This window comes from Gymnodraco acuticeps, unplaced genomic scaffold (assembly GCF_902827175.1).
Source record: "Gymnodraco acuticeps unplaced genomic scaffold, fGymAcu1.1, whole genome shotgun sequence".
NCBI classification, from domain to species: Eukaryota; Metazoa; Chordata; class Actinopteri; order Perciformes; family Bathydraconidae; genus Gymnodraco; species Gymnodraco acuticeps.
The window spans coordinates 1,710,650-1,730,401 of record NW_022992053.1 but is presented as its reverse complement, the minus strand read 5'-3'; the positions used below and the strand labels follow the sequence as shown (position 1 = coordinate 1,730,401).

The 19,752-nt window shown below is 40.4% G+C and overlaps 1 protein-coding gene across 1 annotated transcript; it reads left to right on the top strand.

Annotated features, from left to right (window-relative positions):
* Positions 1-10,909: 10,909 nt before the first annotated feature.
* LOC117536933 (hepatitis A virus cellular receptor 1-like) lies at positions 10,910-12,391 on the top strand. Its single transcript, XM_034202030.1, has 2 exons — positions 10,910-10,928; positions 11,002-12,391. The coding sequence occupies exon 2, from the start codon at positions 11,005-11,007 to the stop codon at positions 11,689-11,691; it is 687 nt and encodes a 228-aa protein (XP_034057921.1). The 5' UTR covers positions 10,910-10,928; positions 11,002-11,004; the 3' UTR covers positions 11,692-12,391.
* Positions 12,392-19,752: the final 7,361 nt, after the last annotated feature.

Genomic DNA, 19,752 nt, shown 5'->3' with positions numbered 1-19,752 from the left:
CATTACATATTACATATCTGCCGTAGTTCTCTATTTATAGAGCCCTGCTGAGAAGACTTCTAGACAAACATGAGGCACTGAAAACGTGACGTGGATCATAAATATATAAGCAATTAAACAGCATCTTACATTTATTTTTCACACAATACGTCTCCTTGCAGTATCAACACTAATTCGGCTGACTTTTATATTTGATCCAATTGGTAGATAGGCTGTATTTACACCATAACCGTTCAGAGCTGATAGAAAGGGACACCTGGTGGTCAAAGCACGTTATTGAATTGTATTATTTTATTATTAGATATTAATAGGAGGATGTGCAAAACAGACAAACTAATAAGGCTTAATTTAAACATTAAAGAGTACTTTAGGTTAAGGTCTTATTTTGAATAAGAAAAAAGCTTTAAGAAGAATATGGAGGGATGAAACCCTCTTGAAACCGCAGGTCCTTCCTTCCTGCAGCGGTCAGACTTTACAACCAGCACTGCCCCTAGTAGACCCTCCTACACACACCACAACACAGACTATAACACCCCTTGCTGCTAAATACAAACCAACTTTGTGCAATATGTGCTATATGTGCAATATATATATATGCCATTAATAACTGTGTAATTTATACCTGGCCACTAAATCAATATATATGCCGTTTTGTTTTTGATCTGTATTTTTGAAAATTATGTAACTTTTTATCTTTTTTTTAGCATATTGTTTAATATATTATAACTTAGTACTTTTTTAGCATATTGTTTATTTTATTCTAACTTAGTACTTTTTTAACGCATGTAAGATATGCAACACTAAGCTGTCTGTGGCTCTTTCCTGCTGTAACGCTGCACACTTCCCCTCTGTGGAACTAATAAAGGTATTCTGATTCTTTAATGGTCACACATGCAGAGCACACAGCACACACAGTGACATTTGTATCTACAGATAAATATTAAGCCTGACAAAGTACTTAACGTCTAATATATTGCTTTCCTGCAATGTTAACTATGTTTAAGCACTTATTTGTTTATTATTAAACTGATATTATACATATGTATTATACTCTTATAAGATGTATGTAGATAGTATAAGAAATGTGCAGAATGACAGTTTAATGGTGGAGTATAAACACATATTGATAGATGTCTTGTAATGCACTGTTGAGGAACCTGCGACCCAAGTTTTTCATTCATTGCATAACTACACAGTAGTTGTGTATAATATGATATGTCAATAAACCTTAGCTTATAAAATCTTGAAATGGATGTTCAAACTAGTCATTATATACAGTCGTTAATGAACTATTAGTAGAGAATAACGAGTAATGAATATACTTTATAGAGATCCTATTAATATCTAATAATAAAATAATACAATTCAATAACGTGCTTTGACCACCAGGTGTCCCTTTCTATCAGCTCTGCACGGTTATGGTTTAAATACAGCCTATCTACCAATTGGATCAAATATAAAAGTCAGCCGAATTAGTGTTGATACTGCAAGGAGACGCATTGTGTGAAAAGAAATGTAAGATGTTGTATAATTGCTTATATATTTATGATCAACGTCACGTATTCAGTTTTGGCGGCAGTTCTCCTGTTTGTCCAGAAGTCTTCTCAGCAGGGCTCTATAAATAGAGAACTACGGCAGATATGTAATATTTAATGCAGCCGAACCGTGTATTACAATGCCGTTATGTGATGACTTTCAAAGAGTAAAGCAAGCACACTCGGAATAAAGTATTATTGTATTTTTAAAAAACGTTTTCAGATTTCACATCACATAAACACCAAATCCCAGCATGCATTACGGATAACCATCCAATCATCGAGCTGAGGATCTTGCCTACGTCTGTTTCCGGTTTCGTTTAATGACCGATGTATTTTGTTATACACATATTCCTTCACATTTACATTTTAATGTGCATTAAAGTATTTCGTGAGGCCTTCTAACATGTTTTTAAATATAACTACGGTTGTAGTTGAATAGTTTGTAAATTAACATGAACCGAAGCTGTTGCTTGGCAACTCAATCGCACAACGTCACGTCCGTTAATTCCACATCCACACGCATGGATTAACATCGATTTAATACATTAATGTAGCCTTTGTTTCTGCTAAAAGAGGTGTCGACCAGCTGGGGCAACAAGAAAATCGCTGTAATCGAGTGTGACTATTAAAAAATAAATCATTACGTCGGAGTAGCATTTGCTTGGTATTTCCGATTATTTCTCCACTGGTTAACAATACCGTGTAGCTGTCACGCTTTTCACGTTTTGAAAAGACGAAACCGTGACATCTTCACGTCTCCCAGCAATGGTAAAGCGTCACATGTTCACGTCTCACCGTGATACCGGGTTGGCTACATATCCACACAAATACACAAAGTGTGCAATCCAATGAATGTTAATCTAACTGGGTTTTGATAGATAACATATCTCTTTTTCTTCTCTCAATTATTTTATTTCTTTTGTGCACTCTAATCAATATTAATCAAACTATTGTTCGTTTATAAATTTTAAGAATGGCGTTTATCTTTTTTGAGAATTAGTTCTTATTTTATTTTATTTATTTGGGTCTACAACAGATGATACAAATGTTTGTGTCAGTAAATGTGTACTAACAGAGGCGGGGGGTGTGTGGAAATAACGGGGACAGAGCTGCTGTCAGACGATCAGCTGTGCAGCGTCATCACAAACGGACGTCGCTTCACGTGACGCTCTGGAGGAAAGGACGTCCCATTGCTCTTAAAACTCATTTCCCTGCTTCTCGTGGTTTCCTTGCGTCCCTCCATGCTTCCCTGGTGGGAGGGACTAGTCACAGGGAAACAACGCAAGTGAGGGAAGCAAGGATTTCATTTAATCGACCTGAGAAGCAGCCATTCTCACCTGGACGGGGACTGACCTTTGACCCTTTGTTCTTGTTACGTGCCAGGCAGGCTTGTCAAAGTCTTTGTAGTTTAGTTAGTGAGGGTTTTTGTTTGAGTTTTGGTTTCAAAGGATAGATGTAGAGATAGGCCTGGTTTTGTTATGCTTGTTTCTTTTGTTTGGCGCAATCCTTTGACTCCTCCTCCTCCTCACCAACTAAGGTTTCAGTTACATGTCTGTTCGGTTCTGGGTTAAGAAAATAAACCTTTTGTAAACTGTTACGCTGACTCCCTCATTAATTATTGGTTGTATGTTATTGTCTCCAGGTCCCCTAGACCTTAGTGGGGACGTAACAGTTCTGAAGGCCCTTTATTCTGAAATCTTCATTTTAAAGGCAAAGTTTCTGTTGAAAACTGCAGAAAAAGGAGGATCATTTTAATTATGACCACGATCTAGGTCTAAAATAAGCTGAAAGAATGTTCACTTTTTGTTCTACAACATTACATATGACAGTAATATCCCACTGAGTGTCTGAAGCTCCTATTATATGTGTCATAATTGAAATGGCGGTGCTGACAAATGACGAGATAAGACTACTGAACGTCATCACGCAGAACATCAGCAACCATGCAACTGTTATGTACTTTGTTGATAGTGGCGACTGGACTGGACTGGCTAGTGTCAGCAGAAAGTATTAAAAAATAATGATTGCAAAACATATATATATATCAAATATATTTTAAGATCATGTTTAATCATCTGATTTGTCTGTATATTGCTGTTTTAGTCTGTGTTCTTCTAATTAGTGTCTACAGTGTGTGCCTATTGAGACATTTGTAGTACCCTTCAATGCAGTGCGCAATGCCTCAACATCTCAACGTGGGCGCGAGCTCAACGTGGGCGGGTGCTCAACCTTTGAGGCACGTGACGTCCCGACTCCCGTGTTGTGTACTTACCAAGCGGCAAACTGTGGGGTAGAGCCGGGAAGCCAATACGGAAGTGCCACACACTGCAGTTCATATATTGGCCGATAGGCGATGGCTGCAGAAAGGAGCAATTTCCATAGACCCCCATGTTAAAATGCCCAACTTTACAGCAGAAAAAAACATGTTTCTACCCCTGGCTCCATACATTTCATTAGCGATATAGTTAGATTCCACCTTCATGATTATGGATCTGTGAGTGAATTGTTTTCTAACGCGACCCTTTTATTTATATTAGGTCTTAAAGTTTGTGCATAGATTAGGGCGTGGTCACATTGAGTGACGGCTCTGTCAAGTGCCTGCCGCTGTTAGCTTCTTGTCTCTCTGCTAGCTGCTCCGTGAAGCTAGCTACAGGGACTCTGCCTGCTCAGCTCATCCAGGAAACACAACTTGTAGCCGGCCGTGGTTGTTTGTTCTTCATGCTTATATATCGGACTGTTGTGACTCGCTCTGCGGTTAAAACAGACGGTGCATGAATGCGGTAAGTGAAATTCGAGTGCTTTATTTATGTGTTAATGATTTTAATCGGCTACGTAATGAATGGTAAGGCTTGGGTTAGTTAGTGGCTAGTGGTAGCTACATCGGTGCTAACGATTGTAATCGTAGCCTCCAAGTTAAAATCATAGACTGTATATATAAAGGTTAAAACTAAATAGACAAGTGTTAAGTGGGATAATACTGTTGAACAAACGGCTTCTGTTTGAGGTTGATAAAATAAGGTTACATCCTTGTAACTTAGAGATATTTTATTATGTAGGTAGAACTGTATGCATCTAAGGTTAATTTAAATTGGCTATGCTCAAGTATGTAGACAAGCTAATGTCGAAGTAGTGTATGTGAAATCAACCTCACAATAAGATGTGTGTATATTACAATTATTAATGTCATATTTCAAGATGATTACTTAGATATTACAATATGGTTGGTTGAGCTGGAGTTCATTATCGAGCTTACACGTTAACGTCACAGTCATCTGAAGAACGAACCCAAACCTTGTTGTTTTTATTAATTGCATTACCAAATGGGTATCAAATAAACAGTAAGCATTGGTAACACAACTTCCAAAGTTACAGTAAAATAAAAAGGACCCTGACTCGGACAATACACAATCCAACATGTTCAACAGAAGAGAATCAGTTATATTGTTTGTACACATGGTACTTTACATATATATATATATATCTCTGTTTGTTTAAGGTGTCCAGGTGATGCAGACAGGCTGGACCAGAGAGTGAGAGACAGAACTGGACTCCTCACAGCAGTGAACTTCAGCACAGGTACAAAGACTCTTTTTTCATACTGTACAAAGAATCAAGAAAGATATTGGTTTAAATGAATGAAGTATTGACTTGAATACACTGATATACATTCCATTAAACAATACTAAATACTAGATCACCTACACATCAGTTAAGTTGAGGGTTTTTTCCATGCAAAAAGTTACATTTAGATATTTAGCAATATGACTTTGTCAGCTTTCTAATTTAATGTATTGAAGGCAAAGATATTTAACACAGTGAGAACTGCTACTATTTATCTCTCAATATTGTCTGTAAAAAACGTGGTAAAAGTGATTCTTTCAGTGAGACAACAGAGCAAGCTTCTACAGCTGCACTACGTTTTGATAACATTTAAATATTATTTTGATAATAACATATATTTCAATGTTGATGAACTTCATACTGTTCATTCATAATCTGATTGTCTTTGTAGCTCATTGTTGAAATAAAAAAAAACCATTACAATTACAAAATAAGTATATCTACAGCCCCTAAACACACAAACACACCGCTTTCATAAATAATACACTTGTTCTGCAATAATGTTTTATTTGTGTTAGGAAAGGACATGCCTGAAAGACAGGACATTTTCTCCTTCTCTGAGGGTCAAGAAGAACATCCAAGAGGAACATTAAAAGCTGATGTTATGAGATTTTAAGACCAGTACAGAACATTCACTAAGAAACTACTTTTATTGTAAAAACAGTCAGCTGATCGAATGCAGCTATTTCCACATCTACACTCCATCAGCTGATTATTTCTATTTGCCTCACTTTATGAGCTTCATAACATGTACCTTGTTTTGCAACGTCACAAATAAATGGGGCCAATCTTCAGTCAGATGTGAATGTGTAATCTAACATTTTCAGTAAGAATAATGGACAAAAGGAGTGCAAATACAAATACAATGTATTGAAATGTGAACCAAAAGCACATATGGACAGAAGGTGTAAACCTATTAAATGTATTAAACACATTTAGTCAAATAAAGTGACAGACTAGGCCTGTGCAGTTGGTATCAGCTTTGCCCAGCATGGGCTCCTTCATCAGCCCTGGTCCTCCTCGCAGAGGAAAGACCCTCAGTCCTCTCCAAACCAACAGACAGGACGTCCATCACACGGAGGTTTCTCCCTGAAGTCTCTGCAGCTCTCTGGACACCATGCTGTCTCAATCCGTCCACACTGAATATGAGAGGGGAAAAATGAAAATAATAAATGCTTTAGACCAGTGCTTCTCAAAGTGTGGTCCGCGGACCACTGGTGGTCCATGAGCGCCCCCTAGTGGTCCGTGAGTATATTGGTAAAATTTCACATTTGAAATTAATTAATTAATTAAAGTTTTCCGCACTCTCGCGGGAATATCTCCGCAATGGAGCGAGCTTAAGTTTCACTTTCGATTGCATGATATAGCCCAGATAAACACCTTCATCAAACATGTGGCCACTTGTTTGTACCATTTTCAGGCGATTTGTAAAAAACGATGTGTTTTTGGATATTTGTGGAATTAGGTGGTCCGCGAGTGTTTTTTTATTGGTTAAGTGGTCCTTGGTATGAAAAAGTTTGAGAAACACTGCTTTAGACAATAAGAAACATAAAGTTGACTGTTGAGTTGCTCAGTTTTTTTAGATTGTCAATACTATTACTGTATAACTAATATCTCAGGTTAAGAGGCACATTCAAATAAAGATTGGTCTTTAAATACATTTTGTCTTTTGAATTGTTTGTCTAAAGTCAAGGATCTAGAACTGGTACTTAGTTTTAATGATACAGTCTGGTTATTATGCTGTTTGGAGGAGGCCTCACAGGTAAGAGCACTAACTAGTTACCATCACATGTACCTTAGCTTGACTTAAATGTATTAAACGTATAGTTAAGTGATATCAAAATATAAATAACTAATGTCATGCAAACATATTAATATTTGCTTGATTCCAGTGTTGAATTTAGCACAATTGCATACAAACGTTAAGGGGTTTTAAGATTCTGAAGTATTATGCTAAAAACTCAATAACTTAGATTATTATTTATAGTTTCATGTCCGCTTACCTTAGAAACGTAAAATGCGACGGCAGCGTGCAGATGGGGAGCGTGTTAGCTTAGCTTGGTAGCTTCAGCTAGCTCTGGAACTTTCAGCTCGGTGGCAGCAGGTCCCGCCTTCGCCTATTTGGAGCGGGCTGGAACAGGCGGGAGTTGAACTCTGACGTCACTGTCGAGCCGTTAGTGGCCGACTCCGCCTACTAAGGGCTTCACGGCAACTCTGCAGAATCCTATGGGTGACGTCACGGACCCTACGTCCATTTATATATATAGCCTATGGTACTTACCCAGTCACAAAAGTAACATATTATATCTTATATTATTAATATAGCCTATATATATAATTCTGATATCTGTGGTTATTTAAACATTCCCTGATAAACGTTATTTCAGCGTCAATAAATGAGTGTTAATCCCAGTGTGTTTAGTGTACAACATCACATATAATTTCACCTTCAATTCACGGTTTTCAAAACGTTAGCCACATGCTAATGCTAACCGGAAATGAAGAATCTTCAGAATAAAAGTGTTAAGTTAATAGTTAGTGTGAACTTCCGGTTTTTTCAGAATAAAACTGCTTTAAATTAAAACCCTGTATTTACCCCCCCACACACACAAACACACACTTTGGATGAGTATTTGCCTTGTCCACTTTTTGCCTTCTTTAGAGTTATTAGTAATTCAAGATTAATTATTGAATTAAATGTGCTCCATAAGATAAAATACTGAAGCTTTGACTTGATCATTTCGGTCACAACATTAGACCTTGTCCTCTCATCTCTACTAAAATAAGATACGTGTGCATGTTTGGGTGTTTTAACACTCCTGTAATGTACCTAGTCTTGTCAGTAGTGTTAATTTCGTCAGCTATTTTTTTATTTAGTTTTAGTCTTAGTCCTGTGTTAAATTTCCTTTTTAGTTTTAGTCATATTTAGTCACCTTCATCCTGTTTTTATTTAGTCAAGTTTTAGTCGACTAAAAGTCTGAGCATTTTAGTCTTATTTTAGTCGACTAAAACAGTAAACATTTTAGTCAAGATTTAGTCGACTAAAAGTCTGAGCATTTTAGTCATATTTTAGTCAAAGAAAACTAATTATTTTAGTCTACTTTTTGTCAATAAAAACTGTTGAGTATTTTTTAGTCATCAGATTATATAGAACATTTCAGTCAAACTAGTCTAGCCAAAACCAATAATTTGTCATTTTAGTATATATAAATAAGATTATATCTTGTCCTTATTTGATGAAAAACACAGGTTGAATGATTAAGAATGCAACTTTGCAGAGAGTATCTGCTCAGGTTTGTGGTGTTGTACCTGTGTTATGGCCACATTGCTTCCCTTCTGATAAAACAATGCATTCGCTTTTTTTCTCCGCCTCATTGTAGCGAAAATGGGCCCAAATATCACGTTGTTTCTTTCTCCCAAGCAGTGGTGGCTTTAGACTTTTTCGTTGTCAGTAATTTTGACGGACAGGATCGTAACATTTCCGTCATAATCCATTATTATCCGTCGAGTGCACAATTTATCAATCACTCGCGCTGACGGGGGGGTATTCGGTTAACGCGAGTGCGACCACTGCTCCCAAGCCCTGTTGTTGCCATTTCATTTTCTGTTAAATAAGGTTCGTTAGACCATGAGTTAGACCCGAGTCTTCCTGACAGTTCATATTGTGCCGCTGCCCGGTGTAATTCAAATCTACCGCCGCGCGCACCGCAGACACACACAGCTGCTGCCCAGCCGCAGCCCCGGAAATGGAACTGCTGGGAGAAAAACTAGGCTTGTTTGATTCAAACAAGACCTGCGCAGACCTGCGCAGTTGCGATCAACAGGCTTGTTTGAGACAAGCAAGACCTGCGCAGTTGCGATCAACGTCTTGCTAGTGCGTTGCATGATGGTTAGTCATTTTGTCCGACTTGCTCTGGAGGCCCGCCCACATGAGACTTTGAAATTTCGCGGGACAAAGACGCCCAGAGCGAGGCGCGGCGAGGCGGCGCAGTTGCTCTCCACGGGCTGCGGAAGCGAAATGCTTGATGGGAAACGGCTCGCTGGTATCTCGAGCTGAGCGCTCATTGGTGGTTTTTACCACGTGCTGCTGATGAAACTCTCCAATTGGCTGGCAAAAGTTTGTTGTTGTTTTGTGTCAGTTGTACGTCGCCACATCCATTCACATTTTTCATCATTGTTCCACAATGTTTATCATCATGAAATTAATATCTATATATTTTATACTATACTGCTTACCGTTTTCATACTTTATATATCTTAGCATATTCATACACACTGTTCATACTGCTCACAGGCTGATATCTAGTGTATTCATACCACACTGTTTATTCATCATTCAATTCATTCTATATGTTATTCTGTAGATTGTGTACATTACTTTCCACTTCACTGCGTGTTGCACCTGGTTAGAAGCTAAACTGCATTTCGTTGTCTCAGTACCTGTAATATGTGCAATAACAATAAAGTTTCTCTTTAAGTTAAACCAAATCATTCAAATAAAATCTATTGTAATGTAATGATTTGGTTTAACCTTATTTATTGAATACATCATTTAAAATGGCAAGATTAAATCAAATTACATCCATGTTGTACACATCATAAAGCTTAAAGTGGCAGCTAAAGAATTAACACAGCAGCAGGTCTGTTCAATTCATGCTCATTAAGCTTCATGTGTGCGGATCTGAAGGGACTGATCATTTGTAGCCTGTCCACCTATCAGTTTTGCAAACATTAAGAGGGAGGAGCATTTCTAATTATGGAACCCAGTCACTGGTGTGGTTCATCATCATGACTGAATTAACAAACCTATATAAAGCAATGGAGATCACCTTTGTCTACAGTGGGTAAAATGGAATTTGTGGTGCTTACACTGTGTGACGAACAGGGAGACATCACTGTAAGAGTCTCACAAGACATTTCCCAAAGACTACAAAATGGTGAGTAAACAACTAAATTGCATTCCAACAATCTGGATATGATTTTAAATGATGTAAATTATTTTTCAGATAACAGTTTAGCAGCTGCACTTATGCAGCAAGCAAGGGCTGCAACAAATGCACAAGGTAATCTATCATTTAAATCAAAAATGGTATTGTCTTTTAATGCAAATCAAACAAATGACATAGTCATGTTTATTGTAAACAAATATTTAATTTTCTCTCAATCACAGTCCCTTTAGATCTGTCTTCAGATGCTAGGCCTGCTCCTCAAAGGCCTGCTCCTGATGAAAGACCTGCTCCTGACGAAAGGCCTGCTCCTGATGAAAGACCTGCTCCTGACGAAAGGCCTGCTCCTGATGAAATACCTGCTCCTGACGAAAGGCCTGCTCCTGACGAAAGGCCTGCTCCTGATGAAAGGCCTGCTCCTGTAAGGCCTGCTCCTGTAAGGCCTGCTAGATCCCAAGCTGGCACTCCTCACCTGGCATCCCCCTCCAGCCGGTCAGAACACCTTGAGGCAACACAAGGTACAGTAACTAAAATGAGGATCTAAACAGCAAATGCTATTTGTTTGAGTTACTAACACTTGTGTCTTAACAGATTTCACACACAACACCATACTGCTGCTTTTGGACCTGACAAAAACACACCAACAGGTGTACTATCACTCCAAACCCGGTTTTTACAAAATTCTACAACGGCAGTTCAGCAAGGAGGGATACAGTTTCTCCTCAGACAAAATCCGGAAAAAACTCAACAACCTTTTGACCACCTACAAAAGGGCCAAGGACCGTTGTACCTCAACAGGAACATAACGTGGGAATATTATGGGGTAAGAAGTTTGTTCTTGCACATCTAGTTGGTAAAAGCAACATTTCCATTTTAACAATTCTGCAATTCCACAGATAATGGACAACCTGTTTGGGAGGTGCGGTGTTGGGAGCGCACCTCCAGGCACTCTTGTTTCCACCCCTCTATTACCCACTGCCTCACAACCATCCACCACACTGCCGTGTGCCTCTGAGGCCCAGCCTGGTCCCTCCATGACCCTGCCCACCACACTGCCGTGTGCCTCTGAGGCCCAGCCTGGTCCCTCCATGACCCTGCCCACCACACTGCCGTGTGCCTCTGAGGCCCAACCTGGTCCCTCCATGACCCTGCCCACCACACTGCCGTGTGCCTCTGAGGGCCAGCCTGGTCCCTCCATGACCCTGCCCACCACACTGCCGTGTGCCTCTGAGGCCCAGCCTGGTCCCTCCATGACCCTGCCCACCACACTGCCATGTGCCTCTGAGGGCCAGCCTGGTCCCTCCATGACCCTGCCCACCACTCAGCCGAGATCAATCCGGTCTCGAGTCTCCCATCCCTCCTTCTACGACCTGTATGAGGCCCACTCGGAGAGGAGGACCAGTGCACTGGAGACACTGGTGCGGCCAGAACAGGAGCGCCGGAGAAGGCTGAAGGAGAGAAATAGGAGGAGGTTTGAAGCTAAAATGTTGACTGCGATGGGAGAAGTTGTTTCCCAGTTAAAGTCCATTGGGAGCCAACAAGAGCGCATCATTGAGCTTTTGCAGGACAAGCCCAATATGCCATAATTTCCCCCACACTGGGTATTCCCTGAATTAATTTGTTTATAAAGAACACCACCTCAGTTTGTTTATGGAAGTAATATTGTTTAGATTAGTTATTTATTTTCCTCGTTATGCAGTTGAGTTATTATTTCATCATTTCGTGGTGTGTGAGCTCTTTAAAAAAGGTCACAAATCTGATTTCTGTGCAACACTGCATCTTGGTTCTGGGGATGCGGTGCCCTGTTATCTGCTGCTTCAACCTGCTCATCAACTTCAATTGCTTCCCCTTCCTCCAAGCACATGTTGTGAAGTATGCAACAGGCAGTGACTGCTGTGCTAATGTTTGCAATGTTTTTGATGTACAAACATTTGAGCCTCCTGAACTTCGTTTTCAGTAGGCCAAAGGTATGCTCAATGACCACACGTGCAACATTTAATTTTTGATTGAAACGACGCTGCCGAGCAGTTAAATGGCCATTGTCCCTGTATGGCCTCATAAGCTGAGGCAATAGTGGGTAGGCAGAGTCCCCAATGATGTGCATTCCCTCAGGCACCAGGGACTGGGGATCTTCATCAAGCAGCCTTCCAACAGCAGACAACCGGAATGCCCGTGCATCATGCCAGCTACCAGGGTGGCCCACATTAACATGACAGAATCTCCGTTTACTGTCACAGAACCCAGTAAGCACAACAGAATAAAACTGTTTTCTGTTGATGTATGCTACTGGGTTCTCACAGTGTGGTTTCACAATAGGAATGTGGCATCCATTTACCGCACAAACAGTGTTGGGAAATCCTGCTGCACGAAATCCTAACTCAGAATTATGTAGGGCTTGCCCTGTGGGCCAGGAAATGTGGTGAGACAAATATGTGGTGACAAGACTACAGAATTCATGGAGATGCAGGCAGACAGTGGATTTGGTGATATTGAAACGATCAGCAACCCCCCTATAGGACTCCTGGTTTGATAGAGTCCACAGACAGGCAAGAACACTGTTTTGAAGCGGCACTTTACTGTGCTGTCTGTTCCAGTAGAACGGGCCAATAGTCGTCAACACATCCTGTTTGGTAGAAAGGAATAAATGGCTTTTAATATCACCAGTCCAGATAATACATATTTGATGTTATTTATATATATATATATACACACACATACTTCCACATGTCCCCTGGACAATCGGAAATGACTTTTGAAGTCTGAAGGACTGTACTGTGGGACCACTTCTTCCACAAATTGTTGGACCTTTGGAACGGATCTAAGGAAGGCAGACACAGGAGCAAATGATGACCATAAATCATTAGACCTATTCAACATTCGTTATATATAACTGCTGCTGCTGCTGTAGGCCTATATTATCTTCACTTGATTTCAGTTGTATTCTTGTTTATTTATTGTATCTTTGTACTACTATCTTGCTTGCTTTCTATATCTTTAGTAAAGTAGCTTTTATCTTATCCCATTGGACTAAAAAAGACTAATAGTGTCATAATTTTGCACAATTTGTGATCTGTAGAGTAAAGTAATCAGTCCGGATAATCGATCATACTTTTTAATTTAGACTGATGCAACAATATATTTTGTCTTTTTACTTGTGTATTGTATTGTGTATCTGTTTTTGTTACCTGCCTAGGTAGCCTACTACGGATGTAAATTAGCACGTTTGCTCAAACACATTTATACTTCTTGTATTTTATACTGATGTTCATTAACATGCTCTGTCCCTATCAAATTAAAAAATAAAAAGATACGTAATTGCCTCCGCAGACGGTGTTCATCATGCCATTCTCCATACAATATATGTGGGATTTCTATTGCATCCACTTCATCTGCAACGAAAAACGCCAACGCAATTTCCGCCATTGCAAACCCAGCCAGTCAAGCCGACTCCGACTCCGAGCTGTCCGACTTAAGACGAGCTTTTTGACACCTCCCCCGGCTGCGATCGGCTACTCTCGTCTACTTTCGAGGCGAGCCGCAATGTGTCTCAAACAAGCCTACTGACTATCAGAGATGTAACGTTATCTTTGATAATATTTTGTCTCCTCATTTTTCGTCAACGAAAGTAAAGAGAGATTTTGGCATAGTTTTTATTTAGTGAACTACATTTTCGTCTCGTCACTTTTCGTCAACGATATTGCATGATGATTTCGTTACAGTTATTGTTTACTGCCGTCGGTGCCGTCTCGTCATCGTCTCGTTTTCGTCATGGAAAAAAAGGTCGTTGACGAACATATTTCGTCATAGATTTAGTCAACGAAATTAACACTACTTGTCAGGGATGCAAACTCATCAGTTGTGAAAAAAAGGTGACAAGGATCCGAGCCCCCCCGATCCCACAGAATATCGGCTTTAAAATGAGGAATAACAGAGGATGTTAGCAGTCAGAACAACTAAAGCAGCAGTGGTAATAATAACAGAAACGCCAAAGAGTCACATCTAATAGAAATATATAAAAGCATTTATTTTAATTGTGTAGCAGTCAGTTTATAATTTTGGCAGCACTGTTGAGCATTTTGAAAATGTATTTTCATGCCTCTGCAAGGCTTAGTCTTTCTATCTGTATAGCCACTGGTGTAAAGTAACTAAGTTCATAAACTCAACAAGTACTATACTTGGGCACAATTTTGAGATACTTGTACTTTATTTAAGTATTTAAATGTTTTGCTACTTTGTTCTTCTTCTCCTCTACAGTTCAGAGGTACATGGTGTACTTTTCCTCCACTACATGTATTTAATATAGGGCTGTCAAGTTAACGCGTTAATAACGCGTTAACGCAAAAAAAAATTAACGCCACTAATTATTTTAACGCGATTAACGCATGTGTATTTTTTTTCCTCGGCCGCCCCGTAGTTTCAGAGCGCATCGACTTTAAAATACCATCTACAAGCTGATGCTGACAGCCCCGCTCCTGCCGCCCGCTTGTGGCAGACCACACTTCCACGCTCACCGGCAGGCACCGACTGGCTGTTGGGAGGACCGGGAGGGTGTGTGTATGTGTGGCCCGAGCGAGCGAGAGAGAGACCTTACGTGCATTGTTGTTGTTAGCATCTGGTGCTAGCTAGCTGCGCTAACGGATATAAGGAGCTGTTTAAATGAAAACAGAGGAGCGACATTACGCCACAACTGTGCCGAGCACTTGACTTTATGCAGGAAGCCAGACAGTGGGACATTGTACGAACAGTCAGCACACTCAGCACGGATAGTGCGCAACATGATTGCAGCGTCCAGGCAGCTCCCGTTCGAGCATATGCCTTGAGTTGCACATAGCTCCAACGATCCATCACACACACACACACACACACACACACACACACACACACACACACACACACACACACACACACACACACACACACACACACACACACACACACACACACACACACACACACACACACACCATTTGTATTGTCTTATTGTATGAGAGAGGTTCCAGGTTGAATTGAGGCGAATATTTGTAATGTTCAGAGGTTGTTGTGTTTAATATTCATGAGAATATTTGTCATTGTTCAAATGATAATAAACATTAGCATAAAGCATATTTGTCCACTCATACAGTATGTTGATAACAGTATTAAAAACTTGAAAAATATTCCTCTAAGGTACATTTGTTGAACTGTTGTGAACGATTCATCTCTTGAATGCTCTTATGCTGACGTCATATCTGTCAATCTGTCAATCACACAGCTGGTTCTAATAAAGGGATCATTGCTGGCTCACTCGGAGAACTCAGTCAGTGTCATGTGAACTACAATGCAAGTGTGTGGCGTCTTTTATTTCTCCGTAGTATTAGTCCAAGGCTATCTAGACCTTTGCTGGTAATGGCTGCTGCGCCAACAGATCAAAAATGTGCGATTAATTCGCGATTAACTATGGACAATCATGCGATTAATCGCGATTAAATATTTTAATCGACTGACAGCCCTAATTTAATCCCTTTAGTTACTTCACAGATCTGGATGAATGATGTGAAATATAACCAAGTGTTGAATCAGACTTTAGTTCCACCTGGAGTAAATCCACAAGCTACCCTGCAGTATACAAAGTCATTCAAACTAGCTGCACCTTTACCAGCTTTGAGAACACTTTCATGATCAATCATTATAAAACATATCATATATATTATTCTGAAATTGACCAATCTGCACAATGACTACTTTTACTGTCGCTATTTCCACTATATTTTGATGAGAATACTTTTATACTTTTACTTGAGTAACATTTTGAATGCAGTACTTTTACTGTAACATAGTATTCCTACACTCTGGTACTCATAGGCAGCGCATGAGGCTCAGGTTTGGGAAGGCTGAATAACTTGTTTTACCTGACGATGCCTGACTCCGGCGTCTAGAAAAGAGATAAACTCAGTGAAAGCATGCACGGGCACTGCCTGATCAGAGCTCAGTGTGCGGAGTTTAAATCTATTAAGTATAAAGGAAATACAGTTTCAACTGCCGTATGCAGAGAAGACGCGGACGTGTCACACTTATCATTCATATTACATCATCAATCAGATCATCGATCATATAATATCATAATCTATCATATATCTCCTTATCTGAGTCAGCTTCTCCAGCCGTATCTGGCCGTGCAACACTTACAGTGTCACATACAGTACTGTATGCAGAAGTATTATTTTAAGCAACACATTATGTTGACGAAACACTCGAGACAAATGTAATTAAAGTCAGATCGTGTTTTAGATGGGGCAGTGATATCATAAAACTGTTAATGTGCGCATTCAGACACTTTTTCTTTTACCAGCTGTATTCACCTTGCAGGTGCAGCTTTGTGGCTTGTATCCTGGATTATATGTTTAAGTCATGGATGTTTAAAGTTCATATTTGTCTAATATTAGTTTACTTTTCATTAATGAAGTATAACGCTGCTAAATGTTGCTAAACACGCCCCTTTCACGTGAACGCGCTCTCAGCTGGAGAGAGAATCCCTGGTTTACCAAGTTGATAACCAGCGTCGTATGACCGCTTAGCGAGAGCGCGTTTGTTAGGGTTAGTTAACATAACTCAAACATATCCAGGGTCTGTTGAACTAGCTTCGTGTACAGGGCACAGGTGGCTGCATAGCAGCGCTAATGTCAAAGACACACACATTATACATTATATTTTTCTTGCATGCAGTGACAATAATATTTGGGAAGGCTTAGCCTTCCCTAGCCTGCAGTACCCGCCGCCCCTACTGGTACTTCTACTTTTACTCAAGTACAAGATCTGAGTACTAAAGCTAACGTTAGCAGATAGTGACAATGTATGCTAGTTAGCTAGCTCAACGATTCCTTAAATATTACTGCGACAGAAACATTTTTCAGTTCACTTCACGCTCTGCCGCTCTGCTCTGAACACCTGAATGCCCCGTTCTAACAGCTGTTCACCAGCGGTCCAGTCTGTGCCACAGTGACTCCGGACCACACAGTTAATATTAACGAACGCACCCGTAGGTAATGTAGCTGCTGAAGCTAGACCATTTTAGCGGAAAAGCAGAGCCTTATTATACATCCAAAAGCAGAGCCGACAGGCAGGAAGACTCGAGCATTCATTATAATATATAAAAAAAGAACACCATGCGTGTCATGATGGCACATAACAGCTCGCGGCTGCAGATTACTCCGGTTCCCAGACCCCCCCATACCCCAATAATATTTTTATTGCAGATCTACATGAATCACACAAACGACCTATTTTGGATTCAAAACGGCAAATTTCGCCGAAAGGTGACAAGTTTGCATCCCTGCTTGTTATCCTTTCATCACAGAGCTGGGAAAATGGTGTATTGCTTAGATTCTGATCCGTGTATGTCCAATTTTAACTGACTTTAGTTCTAATGTTAATGTTAATTTTATTTCAACCCATAAGTAATTATTTAAATGAACTCAACATTTCACATGATGGATTACTGTTCCACATTTTTCCCACTAATCTGTTTTATGATTAGGCCAATGGTAAAGAGAGACATTGATGACCCTGTGTCCTTTTTGTTAGTACGTGGTTCCATTTTGTCTATGGCCTTGGACGGCTTCACTAATGGCGCATTTCCACTGCAGCGGGTAGCCCCGTTTAAGCGTCCTTAACCGTCCTCAAGCGGCCAGGCCGGTTTTTGGTGGCGTTTCCATATAGCCTAGTACCGGCCAGCGGGTACTTTTTCCCTCTTTTTCCGGCCTCATAAAATCGTGGTTCCCTCAGACCAGGGCCAGGGCTGAACTAGTGACGTCAACACTCTCGACTGCTGATTGGTCAGAGAGAATCGTCACAAGATCGCGCGCAAGTTCATCCCTAGCGTCGCATATATATTTAGAAGCAAGCTTGCAGCATTTTTATAAACAGCATTTTGTAAACGGATGAGCTACAAAAATGGCTACGTCTAATAAGAAAAGCACACCGTGGTCGACCGAGGAGGTGACAACGTTCCTACATCTCATTGGGGATGATCAAATCCAGCGGGAGCTCGACGGAACAACTCGAAATGTGAACAAAAACAAAGCCGATCGCCCCGCCTACACTGCGTTGCTACCCCAGGTCCTAAACTGTAATGGAAATGCGCCACGGCCTGGGCTGGCCAGCGAGGCAGCCCGAGGCCAGAGCGAGGACGCTTAGGGACGCTTAAACGGGGCTACCCCGCTGCAGTGGAAACGTGCCATAAGAGTCACCCAGTTCTACCCTGCTACAGTCCGGCTGAGTGCAGTCACAGAGATGCTATGGCTGCTCTACATGACATTAATGATCTGGTCCGAGAATGGACACCATTTCCTGCTCCCAGAGAGAATGACGCTCCTCAAACTGAACATTACAGCCGTTGAAAATGTCTCACGTGGGTCTGCTCCCCCCCACCGAGCCATGAACTGAAAGCTTGACATCTGCTTTGAACACTTGGAAGCCTCATTGTCACACCAGCACCAACCCTTGGGTCAGTCAGATGAGACTAACGGCTTCACTTAGGGCATTTGGTTCAGATACATGACTCTCGTTACCACAGGGTGGGTGGTTTGTTTTTTAAAGCTATTCATACTGCCATGCAGAGGATGCCTGTAAGTTGGCAAGCTGTTAAAAGCCCCTACTATTTTAGTATAGGCCTAATGTCAGGGGCCTCTTACTGTCTACTTCTACATGTATTCACATTATATGGACCATGTTTCCACCTGGTAAAACTAGAGGCTGCACGAAACTCAGGCTACAATACAACCATTCTGTTCTGCTCTAACGATTCAATTTATAGATTCTACATCAAAACAGTTCGTTTTTAGTGTTTCCAATGATAACGTCACCTTAAGTGGAGGAATGCAAACCTGTTTTCAGATGTAAGGTTTTGAATTTGTTTGACATTTCTCAGTAATGACACCCTCAGACGCCCACTATCTTTCATGCTACAGTATGCCTTCAGTGGTAACTCAGATGTTAAGGGGGTTGAAGCTTTTCCTCCCAAATCGGCTATGCTTTGGTTTTTTTCCTACAAAGTTATGCATTTCCTGCATAATATATGTTTCTCACAATTGGACATGGACTCGTATGTTTTATTTCATATCTAACAGAAGTAAGAGAGAAAGAGATGGGTAAGTGAGAGAAGAAAGACATGGGGAAGTAAGAGAAGAAAGACATGGGAAAGTAAGAGAGAAAGAGATGGGTAAGTGAAAATAGAAAGAGATGGGGAAGTGAGGAAAGAGAGTTGCATACTGATACTGAGTCTTCTCGATTAATAGCTTATAGACATTAACCTGTTTAAATAGACTCCTACGTTATTATTTCATATGTGACATATGTAAGAAAAGGGAGGGGAGAGTCAATTATATTGAGTAATTGATTTCATATTGGAACATTTATTTCTCAAACCTATGTTTTATGGAAGAAGAAATGTATTTCTGATAAACTAATCTTTTATCAAACGGTAAATGGTGAATTAATATAACATTTAGAATAATTGAGAAGGGGTTATATCCACAGGGACTAGCTCACCTTTAACTTAAAATAACATGTCTCTGCTTTGGACTGATGAGTATATGATTCTTGCGTGTTAAATGACACAAACCTTACATTTATGCATGTGTCAGGAAGGCTCCCAAATAATTCTGAGGGGC